This window comes from Bombina bombina, chromosome 1 (genome assembly GCF_027579735.1).
Source record: "Bombina bombina isolate aBomBom1 chromosome 1, aBomBom1.pri, whole genome shotgun sequence".
Classification (NCBI taxonomy): Eukaryota; Metazoa; Chordata; class Amphibia; order Anura; family Bombinatoridae; genus Bombina; species Bombina bombina.
Genome location: NC_069499.1, coordinates 1,546,985,021 through 1,546,997,570, shown reverse-complemented (window position 1 = coordinate 1,546,997,570; position 12,550 = coordinate 1,546,985,021). Strand labels below are relative to the sequence as shown.

The following is a 12,550-nucleotide window of genomic DNA, read 5'->3' as shown; positions in this document are numbered from 1 at the left end:
AGCCAGAGTCTGTTCTTCCTATAAACATTCTGGAGCTGAGAGCGATCTTCAGTGTTCTTCTGGCCTGGCCTGGCCTCAGTTAGTCTCGGTCCAGTTTATCAGGTTCTTCAAGCAGTGGGCCCTTCCGTTTAGGTTTCCTGTCTTGTCCCTCCTGTATCATCTCTGTACTCTAGCTTGGGTATTGAATCCCATTAGTAATTAATATGATCTGTGGACTCATCGTGTCTTAAATAAGAAAAGAAAATTTATGCTTACCTGATAAATGTATTTCTTTTTTTGACACGATGAGTCCACGGACCTCCCTGTTCTTGTAGACAGGTTGTGGGTTATGTAAACTTCAGACACCTCTGCACCTTGGCTTTTTCTTTCTTTTCCTAACTTTGGTCGAATAACTGGAGTGGGAGGGAAGGGAGGAGCTATTTAACAGCTCTGCTGTGGTGCTCTTTGACTCTTTGCTGACCAGGAGGTGAATATCCCATTAGTAATTAAGATGATCCCTGGATTCATCGTGTCAAAAAAGAAATAATTTTATCAGGTAAGCATAAATTTTCTTTTCTTTGTAAAATGAGGAATCACGCTGTAGGGGGTGCGTTAATGTAGTTGTAGGAAAACCGCACACAAAGTTTCTTATTCAGGGGCACGGAACACTAGATCTGTCACATCCAGCAGCTTAATACATAGAAACATACTTCAGTTCCAGCCATCTTTCCTTTAAAAGAAGACCTTTATTGTCCCATCTAGATCACCTGCTTGTAAATGCAACATTTCAGGCCTGCTATAGGCCTTTAATCTTGTCTCAAGAGGCATAAATAAGGATCTATAGCAGGCCCAAAACATTGTCATTGTGAAAATAAAGGTCTTATTTTAAATAAAAGGAGGCTGGAACTGAAGTTTGTTTCTATGTATTTAAGAATGCTAGCCAGTACTTCTATTTCCATGGTGAAATTATCTAAACCAACTTTTTACCCTGAAAACAGGGTGTCTATTGTATCTTTTGTATGGGTAGGAGATCAATGCATTACAAAAGTGCAAACGACAATCGAAATTTCATACTAAATGAATAATTGAACCATTCACACATAAATAACGTTACATAAATAAATTATTCACCAAAAATCATATTTTATCAAAAACGTAACATTTGTATGTAAATTACACAGGAATACATGTATTAAATATGCACAGTGTAAATTGTTATTTAAATACACTGAATGTGCAAAAAACACACAGAAATGTGTACTTATAAATACAAAATACAAACCATAATTGTTGTTTTATCTTAAAGGGACATTCTACACCAGAATGTTTGTTTTAAAAGATAGATAATCCCTTTATTACCCATTCCCTAGTTTTGAATAACCAACACAGTTATAGTAATACACGTGGCAAGGGTCGCATTAATAACCACATCTGATCCATGGAAGTTAAGATAATCAGGCTCAAGGTCTTTTACCCTCCCAAGAAGAATGTCCTCTCTGCTCTCTCGTCACAAGGTCCTCTTTGCTTTCCTGTCTCAAGTCCTTGCTGCTCTCCCCTACACACTCAAGGTCCTGTCTCTTCTAACCTTCCAGCACCTGCGTTTCTTTCTCTTGTCCCACCTCACACTCTAATTATCTGAACATGGCCCTTATATAACCACCTCCCTTACGTGTTGGGGAACCTAACATCTCTTGTCTCTGCAGTGTCTCCTTACCTGAAGTCCCTCTCTATGGTGGCCTCAAACAAGCTCCTGCATCTTCTTGAAGCTTTCTCAAGCCCCTGGTTCCTGTTCTCATCCCCACAGAATCACCATCTTGTTTTCTTCCTTCTTGAAGTCTTCAACAACATCATCCAATACCAATTTGATGGTCAGTATCACCACAACTGTATCCACTTCCCTCTACAGCACCAGGGTATCCTATAACCACCTATGATGTGCTACCTACCTTTGTGTATGTTTCACTGTCTTGAATTACCTGCTTTTGTCTAATTCCTTGTACTTCTCAATGGCTGTCTTCCTATCGCCCTACATTTCTGATTACGTCCCTGTTCTTCTGCTTGCCTTAAAGGGACAGTCTACACCAGAATTGTTATCGTTTTAAAAGATAGATAATCCCTTGTTTGCCCATTCCCTAGTTTTGCATAACCAACACAGTTATATTTATATATTTTTTACCTCTGTGATTATCTTATATCTAAGCCTCTGCAGACTGCCCCTTTCTTTGTTCTTTTGACAGACTTGCAGTTTAGCCAATCAGTGATGGCTCCCAGGTAACTTCACGTGCACGAGCACAGTGTTATCAATATGAAAAACATGAACTAACACCCTCTAGTGGTGAAAAACCTGTTAAAATGCATTCTTAAGAGGCGGCCTTCAAGGTCTAAGAAATTAGCATATGAACCTCCTAAGTTAAGCTTTCAACTAAGAATACCAAGAAAAATTGGTGATAAAAGTAAATTGGAAAATTGTTTAAAATTACATGCCCTATCTAAATCATGAGAGTTTTTTTTTGGACTAGACTGTCCCTTTAATTGCCTGAATGTCAGTTCAGTACAGCTATAATAGGCAGTGCCTCGCAACTTTTTGAATTCCCAGAGCCAAACTACATCTTTTCCCAACTTTATTTTTGTCTGTGTAATTGCCTGCCTAGCAGTCTTATTTCTTTCTTGTCTGTCTGCTTATTTTTTTATTTTTTTTAGCTATTACATTGCTTATCAACATTCTTCTTTGTCCCTTTTGTCATATTCTCTCTCTTGTAGGTAACTCTAGCCTGGTTTATGCCATAATTCGAAAGCGTAATGTCTTTCACCAGTTAGCAAATCTCCCCTCTGACAATCCGTCCATACAGCGTGCTCTACAACGCAAGAAGAAGCCTGCTGAACCCATATCAAGGACCAACTCCCAAGATGGAGCATCAATGGAGGGCTCTCGTCCTGCTGCCCCGGCTGAACCGGGCACACTTAAGACTAGTCTGGTGGCCACTCCTGGTGAGTCTTGTGTGTGTTGTATTTTAGGCCCTGAAGATTACAATTAAAAAAACATTATTGTTGGCACAGTTTTTGTGCCCTTCTCAACTGGCAAAATCAGGGCTGGTGCATGTGCCCATGGGATTATTTATTATTATTATACTACTTTATTTATGAAGCACTAACATGTTCCGCAGCGCTTTCCATGGATATAATTCATTTAAATAAAACAATACAAGACTTGTAATAGACAGGATAAAATTTACAAACACATACAGGAGGGATTGAGGGCCCTATTCCCGTGGGAATTTACAGTATAGAAGGGTAGGAGGTTGAGAAACAGGAGGTGAGAACTGAAAGATTGAGAAAGATGTTAATGAAAAGTTAGATGAAGGAAATGTTAGGTAAGTGAAATTAATTTATTATTTAGTTGGGTGGTTGGCTTCTCTGAACAGAAAAGTCTTCAGGGAGCATTTAACGGAAGAAAGATTAGGGCAAAGCCTGACAGCACGAGAGAGAGTGTTCCAGAGGGTAGGTGCTGCACGAGAGAAGTCCTGCAGTCTAGCATGAGAAGAGGTGATAGTCGCAGATGCAAGTAGCAGGTCATTGTTGGATCTTAGTGGGCGGGCTGTAGTATACTTGTTTATTAGAGAGGATAGGTAGAGGGGAGCGGTGTTGGTGAGAGTTTTGTATGTAAGGGTGAGAATTTTGAATTTAATTCTGCTGTGAATGGGGAGCCAATGAAGGGACTCTCAGAGAGGTGCAGCAGATACAGAGCGAAGGGAAAGGTGGATTAGCTTGGCAGAGGCATTTAGGATGGATTGAAGGGAGAGAGGCGGGAAAGAGGAAGGCCAGTAAGTAGGTTATTGCAGTAGTCAAGTCGGGAAATAACAAGGGAGTGAATTATTTGTATCTTTGAAATATTGCGTAGATGGTTGCGGCAGGATGTAGAAAGCGATTGGATGTGGGGGGTGAAGAATAGATTTGAGTCAAGTGTAACTCCGAAGTAGCGGACTTGGGGCGATGGGGAAATGGTGATGCCGTCAACGGGGATAGAGATATCAGAAGTCGGCGTAGAGATTGAGGGGGGAAAGGAGGAGTTCAGTCTTGGACATGTTAATCTTTAGGTGGTGAGAGGCCATCCAGGAAGAAATACCAGATAAGCAGTCGCTGACATGAGAGAGGACAGAGGAAGAGAGAGCAGGGGGTGGAGAGGTAGATCTGGGTGTCATCAGCATAGAGGTGATATTTGAAGCCATAACTGTTGATAAGTTTTCCCAGCGAAGAAGTATAAATGGAGAAGAGTAGAGGACCCAGAACAGATCCTTGAGGTACTCCAACAGACAGAGGCATAGGAGAGGAGGAGTCACCGGCAAATGACACAGAAAGACCTGTGAGAAAGATAGGCGTGAATCCAGGAAAGAGCAGTGTCACAGAGGTCAAAAGAGCTAAGGGTCTGTAGGAGGAGGGGGTGGTCAACTGTGTCGAAGGCAGCTGATAGGTCAAGTAAGATGAGTATAGAGTAGTTTCCAATATTTTAAGTATAGAGAAGATTGTTAGTAACCTTGGTAAGGGCAGTCTCAGTTGAGTGTTCGGGGCGGAATCCAGATTGCAGGGGGTCAAGCAAAGAGTTGGTGGACAGGAATTGGGTTAGGCGATTGTAAACTAGTTTTTCAAGGAGTTTTGATGTTAGTGGAAGCAGTGATATGGGGCGGTAGCTTTCAGGAGAATTAGGGTCAAGGGAGGGTTTTTTGAGTATGGGAGTGACTTTTGCGTGTTTGAAAGAAGATGGGAATGAGCCTGTAGAGAGAGATAGGTTGAATATGTGAGTAAGAGCAGGAGTGAGGGTGGAAGACGGGGAGGGTATTAGAGGCAGGGCAGGTAGTGAGGCATGAGGAAGATTCTCACTGGCTGGATGGATGATGCAGAGAGTGGCAGAGGGAGTAACTGGACCTGTTGTTGGAATATTGCAGGTTGGCGTGTGTGGATGTTGCTTCTAATAGTAGGTGTTTTGTTTAAAAAGTAGTCTGCCAGGTCTTCAGCACTAAAGACAGACGCGGGGGGGGGAGCAGGTGGGTAGAGGAGAGAGTTAAAGGTGTAGAAGAGTCGTTTATGGTTCGTGGAAAGAGTAGATATAAGAGAAGAGAAGTAGGTTTGCTTGGCTAAGTGAAGGGCAGAAGTCTATGAACGAAGAATAAACTTAGTGTATGAAATCAGGTTCAGAGTGAGTTTTCCTCCAGACACGCTCAGCAGTATGGAAGAATTTTTGCAAGAGTGCCAGGGCTGCAACTGACGGCATGATATTTTGCGCAGTCGGAGAGGGGCAAGTGTGTCTAGTGCAGAGGAGAGAGTTTTGTTATAGTGGGCTGTAGAGAGATCAGGGCAGGTTATAGTGGAAGTGTTAGGGAGGAGATCTTGAATGATTTTTGAAAAATTGGAGCGGATCCACAACATGTAAATTTCTACAGGTGCGGGGGCAGGATGGAGAAGTGTGTTTAGCTGTTGCATTAATATTGTAGGTGACCAGGTGATGGTCTGAAATGGTAAAAGGGCGACAGGTGAGGTCAGATATAGAACAGAGGTAGGAAAATACCAGATCGATGGAGTGTCCATAACAATGAGTAGGGAATAGGGTGGATTGTGAGAGACCGAAGGAGGATGTAAGTGAAAGAAGTAGAGCTGCAACAACTAATCTCATAATCGATTAGTTTGTCTGTGCATGACTAACTGCTTCTCTCAAATGAGCTCCTGCACATGGTATTGGGTTTTATGGTTATGCACTTAGCCTAAAGGACGCCTACAGACGTTTACTTTTCACTTTTTCAGGACAGTATAAGTTTACAACTACTCCTGGCTTATGTGCTTTGCATGATATAGTGCCGAGCTTGTTATTTACACCTAGCCCTAGATTAATGGGAGTTATTTAAATTGATGTGCACTATTATCTGTTTGCACAATTATTAGCAGATTGCTTGCTATTGTTGATTATATGTACTGTATAGATAAATGTGTAAGGCTTTGTCCTGTGATTATATATAGTCCTTAGCGATTTCGACCTTTTTTTTTATTTTTTTTAATAATTTGTGATAATGTGTACCAGATTCAACCGCTATAAGTATATATCTGTTATTTTTAGAGCAGACTAGATATTTTTCCTAACCTTATAGCTGGTTATTTACCATTGCATATAGATATTCAAGATATCTATTTGTTGAGAGGCCCCTTGCCAAGGAGGAAAAGATGTTGCATTGGTGAAGAGCTAACAAAGATAAATATCCCACTTTGGTGAAATTGGCAAAACCCTACTTATGCATCTCAGACACCTCAACACCATCCTAGCGCATTTTCTCTGCTGCAGGCAAAATAACTAAGCTGCAAAAAGAGAGCAAGCCTCAGACAGGAGCATGTGGACATGTTGACATTTTTGCATTTTTATGCAAAGTTTCTGATAGAGTGAATAACAAAGTTATATACAGTGATAGTCTAACTCTTTCTAGTTCTACCTCTTTTCAGTTTGTGGTTTTGTTTTGCTTAATTATAAAAATGTGCTCTGCTGCTTAAAAATTGGACAAACAGTTGTGTTAATGTAAAGTTTTAGTCTGAAGTTTATATTTGTAACACTTAATATGTTGATTTTATTTTAAATATAGTAACCAATTATTGATTCTTTTTCTTTTACAAAGATATGACGAGTCCACGGATTTCATCCTTACTTGTGGGATATTAACCTCCTGCTAATAGGAAGTGGCAAAGAGCACCACAGCAGAGCTGTATATATAGCTCCTCCCTTCCCTCCACCCCCAGTCATTTTCTTTGCCTGTGTTAGTAATAGGAAGAGGTAAAGTGAGGTGCTAGTTTTAGTTTCTTCAATCAAGAAGTTTTTTTATTTTAAATGGTACCGGTGAGTACTATTTTCCTCAGGGAGATATGGAAGAAGATTTCTGCCCTGAGGTTGATGATCTTAGCAGATGTAACTAAGATCCATGTTGGTTCCCACAGAGTCTCTGAAGGTAGTGCAAGAGAAATCTTCAGTGTGGAGACCGGTTTCATGCTACAAGCAGCATTGAGGTATGTTCAGTCCTTTATTTCTGAGGAGACTTGGTATATCAGAACTGGCTGACATTGTTTTCCCTGCAAGGAAAGGGGTAAGAAGTAGACCTGTACACAGAGGGTATTACTGAAAATCCTGTGCTTATTTATTTCATTGACATAATACTGGGCTGAAGTTATATATAAAGGGACACTGGGAGAGGCAGCTTAACGTTTTTATTTGGTTTGATGCAAATATAAGTATGGCTGCCGCATTACTTTGTTGTGTTTTGGGGACCAAGGACTTTCTTGCTAACCTCTTCCCATGCGGTGATACAGATTATTTTGTTCGACGTCCATGATGGGCGGGGCCTATTTTCGCACCTCAGACGCACAGTTTACTCTGACTGAAAAGGCAGCAGGCATTTGCTTCAGTTGGCCTAAACTTGTGTTCTGTTCACCAGATCTTTGTCGAGTCGTTTTGCAGTACCCGGGGGGCAGGTAAGCGCCACAGCAGAGCTGTGGCAAGGTGCAGGGGTCATTTTTTTTAAACAAAATATATTTTTTGCTATAAATGTCCTGTAAGACAGTGATTTTTAACCTTTTTTTTGCCGTGGCACACTTTTTTACATAAAAAAATCCTGTGGCACACCACCATCCCAAAATGTTAAAAAAAATCTAACATTGTAGCCTAATACAGCATATATATATACACATACACACACACACATACTGTATGTATTGTGCTGTTATGCCATGCCTCCTACAAACTACCCCTGCACTGGGAGTAAAAAACAAGCAAAGTTTAAAAAATATGTCACACTGTTGTCAGTCTGCCGTGGCACACCTGAGGATCTCTCACGGCACACTAGTGTGCCACGGCACACTGGTTGAAAAACACTGCTGTAAGAGGTTAAAATCGCCTTTTGCTCTTAAGGTGCAATAATTTTTGGCCACATTGAACGTGTATTTAATCACATTGCGTTATTTAACGTTTTAAAGCAGTTTTTGAAAAATTGTGCGCTTTTTTATTTCTTAAAGGCGCAGTACACATTTTTTGAAAAATCTAATTTCTCTGCAGCTTACTGCTTGGAGATTGAACGCTTGATATTATCTAAGCGGGGATTCTCTAATTCGGTCATCGATACTTTGATACAGGCTTGTAAGCCTGTCACTAGAAAAATCTATCATAAGATATGGCGTAAATATCTGTATTTGTGTGAATCCAAGGGTTACTCATGGAGTAAAGTTATGATTCCCAGGATTCTGTCTTTTCTCCAAGAAGGATTGGAGAAAGGGTTATCAGCAAGTTCCTTAAAAGGACAGATTTCTGCTTTGTCAATTTTGCTTCACAAACGTTTGGTAGATGTGCCAGATGTTCAGTCTTTTTGTCAGGCTCTATCTAGAATTAAGCCTGTATTTAGACCAATTACTCCTCCCTGGAGTTTGAATTTAGTTCTTCGAGTTCTTCAAGGGGTTCCGTTTGATGCATTCCATAGATATTAAGTTGTTATCTCGGAAAGTTCTGTTTTTGGTTGCTATTTCTTCTGCTCAAAGAGTTTCTGAGCTTTCAGCGTTACAATGTGATTCGCCTTATCTTATATTTCATTCTGATAAGGTGGTGTTACGTACCAAACCTGGATTTCTTCCTAAGGTTGTTTCAAATAAGAAAATTAATCAGGAAATTGTTGTTCCTTCCTTGTGTCCTAATCCTTCTTTAAGAAGGAGCGTCTGTTACATAACCTGGATGTGGTCCGTGTCTTGAAGTTTTACTTAAAGACGACTAAGGATTTCCGTCAATCATCTCCATTATTCATTGTTTATTCTGGAAAGCGAAGGGGTCAGAAAGCTATGGCTACCTCTCTTTCTGTCTGGCATATGAGACTACTGGACAGCAGCCTCCTGAAAGAATTACGACTCATTCTACTAGGGCTGTGGCTTGCACATGGGCTTTTAAAAACAATGCTTCTGTTGAACAGATTTGTAAGGTTGCGACTTGGTCGTCCCTTCATACTTTTTCCAAATTTGATACTTTTGCTTCTTTTGAGGCTGTTTTTGGGAGAAAGGTTCTTCAAGCAGTGGTATCTGATGACGGCTTAGGCCGAAACGTGTCATACCACACAGTCTGTACTTGCAAGTATTATTTTTTTATTGATCTTAAGAGTGCTGCTTTATTAAAATAAATGCTTGATTTGATATTTTTCCTGTGCTCCGTTTTTTCTATTTTGAACTTTTCTTCAAGCAGTGGTGCCTTCCGTTTAGGTTCCTGTCTTGTCCCTCCCTTTCATCCGTGTCCTATAGCTTTGGTATTGGTATCCCACGAGTAAGGATGAAATCCGTGGACTCATATCTTTGTAAAAGAAAAGTAAATTTATGCTTACCTGATTAATTTATTTTACGATATGACGTGTCCACGGCCCACCCTGTTATTTTAAGACAGATTTATTTTATTTTTTGTAAACTTCAGTCACCTCTGCACCTTTAGCTTTTCCTTTCTCTTCCTAAACATTCGGTCGAATGACTGGGGGTGGAGGGAAGGGAGGAGCTATATATACAGCTCTGCTGTGGTGCTCTTTGTCACTTCCTGTTAGCAGGAGGTTAATATCCCACAAGTAAGGATGAAATCCTTGGACTCGTCATATCGTAAAAGAAATTTATCAGGTAAGCATAAATTTACTTTTTTTTATCCAATTAGTCGATTAATCGAAAAAATCGTCCGATTAATCGATTATGAAAATAATAGTTCGTTGCAACCTTAGAAAGAAGCAGGGGCAGATGGGTTGTCAATGGGAATGTTGCAGTCCCCAAGAATTAGGGTTGGTATATTTGTATAGAGAAAGTGAGGAAGCCAGGCGACAAAGTTCTCAAGGAATTGGGAGGTTGGTCCAGGTAAGGCGATAGATGACTGTCACTTTGAGGGAGAGGGGGGAGAACAGGCGAATACAGTGGACTTCAAAGGAGGAGAAGGAGAGAGATGGGATTGGAGGTAGGTACTGATAAGTGCAGGAGAGGGAGAGCAGGATCCCAACACCGCCGCCACGTTTCTCACCTGGCCTAGGGGTATGGCTAAAGTGAAGACCACCGTGTGTGAGAGCAGCAATGAAAACGGTGTCGGAAGAAGATAGCCAGGTTTCGGTAATTGCTAAAACTGTGAAAGCATTTGATATAAACAGGTCATGAATGGCTGTAAGTTTGTTGCAGACAGAGCGAGAGTTCCATAGTGCGCAGGTGAAAGTAGTGTATGCGTGTGGGATGCATTGCATGGAAATGAGGTTATGTGTGTTGCTTTTATTAAAGTTTCTATATGGAGTGCGTGATTGGGTAATGGTGGGAATGAGGGTGGGCCCAGGATTTGGAGAGATGTTGTCTGATGCTAATAGCAGCAAGATGGAAAGTAAGAGTAGGTGAGAATGAGATTTATAGCAGTGGGGGCATTTCTGTGAGGTGGTGCAGTTTAGTGACATAGATTTTAAAAAAGAAAGTAGTTTGTGAGAGCTAAGGCAAGGAGAGGAAAGGAGAGAGGGGCCTGGTTTGCACAGTAAATCATGATATTAGGGCATTACAGCATTTACAGACGGCACCTCTTTATCAGCTTTTTATTTTAGTTTAAAAGTAACATTATTATATATATATATATAATATGGGCTGGGCTAACTGATAAGTATCCGCTACCCATGTCGAGCAGCAGCAGTAAGGAATCTGAAGTTCTATAGAAGTAAACAACCTGAGTTTATTGCTAAGGGGTGGGTTGCTATTACATGAGTAACTGGGTTGTACTTGCTCCCTGGGCCAAAAATTGCCAGTCCTCCCCTGTATTAAAGATTACAACATGTTGGCACTAAGGGCTAGATTACAAGTGGCGCACTATATAGCGCTTTTGCGCACACACAAACACAGCCAGAAGTAATCTTTTAACACGCGCATATTGGAAGTTGAAAGTAAAAAGTTTGTTTGAGAGCGAAAGCTTACGCTCTAACTGTAGGACTTCAGATATATCGATCGTGCTAATGTCTTCTCCCTATAGACTTCAGTTGAGAGCGCAAATGGAAAAAAAAACTAGCACCAATCGCTTGCACGCTAACCCAACCGCTTTTAACCAAGTGCATTAAACATGAAGGTAATTGTTTAATGTCCACTTAATGAGTTATAATTGTTGAAATATGACATTCTCTAATTCGTTAGAGCAAGCAATTAAGACTATCGACCCTGCACCACTAGCAAGCGGAAACTGCGACTGATCCAATCAGCAGCGTTAGTCGCAGGACTTAGATGTGGAGCTGGCACTGCTGATTAGATTAGTGGTGGTTTCAGCTCAGGGCCAGCAGTGCTCTGTGAGTCCTGAGCAGAACCTCTATTGTGTGGTTAAACACACAGTAGTGCAGGTCAGTAGTCTTACAAATACATGCTCTGACAAGTTAGGGCATGTAATTTTTTGATCATTTTGACATGTCATGAAGGTCACAATATCATCTAGTTCACTGGCATTTGTACTAATATTAGGCTGTGTAACAGCTATATGCAAAGGTCAAACATAAGACCCCACTAGCCCTGCTTAAAGGGGCACTGCACTCAAAAAAATTATATATTGTGTAGGGAAAAACGGCTTTTAAGCACTAAAAGCAGAATTCCAACAGCTATATTGCCGACAAGTAACCCTTTTCTGCAAGCCTCACACTTGCACAAAGATAATAGTAGGCTGCTCTGTAGTGATACAGTGAGTTTATACAATATATTTTTCCTTCTTAATAGCGGGAGAGTCCACAGCTGCATTCATTACTTGTGGGAAATACTGAACCTGGCCACCAGGAGGAGGCAAAGACACCCCAGCCAAAGACTTAAATACCTCCCCCACTTCCCTCATCCCCCAGTCATTCTTTGCCTTTCGTCACAGGAGGAATGCCTTCCGCTTGGGATATGAACCAGCGGAATGCAAGCCTCTTCAGAGCAGTGACGTTCTCTTGGATCAGTTTTGTTTGACGGCTACTTGGTCTTCCTTACATTATTTTTCCAAAATGTTTATTGTTTTTTTTTTGTTTCTGTTGAAGCAGTCTTTGGGAGAATGGGTTTGGCAGGCTGTGGTGCCTTCATATGGGGCCCGCCTCTTCTTTTTTGCCCTCCCGTTGGCATTCAGTGTCCTCTGTAGCTTGGGTATAATTTCCCACAAGTAATGAATGCAGCTGTGGACTCTCCCTGTATTAAGAAGGAAAACATAAATTATGCTTACCAGATAATTGCATTTCTTTTTGTACAGGGAGAGTCCACAGCTCCCGCCCGTGTTCTCCGATGGGTGGCCCTAAATTTTAACTTGTTCTTCTGGCACCTCTTTTTCACCCTGATATTTCTCCTACTGTTCCTTGTTCCCTCAGCAGAATGACTGGGGGATGAGGGAAGGGGGGAGGTATTTAAAGTGAAGGTCAATTTTGATGAATTAGTGCCCGGTTTTTAATAATCCTATTAAAAACAATGACACTTTAATTAATCAAAATTGACATTTCACTCGGTTTCTTCAAAAACTTATATTTTAATCTTGGCAGCCAGTCCAGCACTTCCTCCACCTGTCGCAAGCCATCTTCGC

The 12,550-nt window shown here is 41.0% G+C and overlaps 1 protein-coding gene across 2 annotated transcripts in view; it reads left to right on the top strand.

Moving 5' to 3' along the window:
• Positions 1–12,550, top strand: part of HID1 (HID1 domain containing) — a 155,334-nt gene that overhangs the window by 131,376 nt on the left and 11,408 nt on the right. For both annotated transcript variants that reach the window (XM_053708878.1, XM_053708879.1), the window contains exons 13-14: positions 1,683–1,847; positions 2,740–2,967. In XM_053708878.1, the coding sequence (XP_053564853.1) occupies positions 1,683–1,847; positions 2,740–2,967 (393 nt within the window). The remainder of the gene's footprint in view (positions 1–1,682; positions 1,848–2,739; positions 2,968–12,550) is intronic.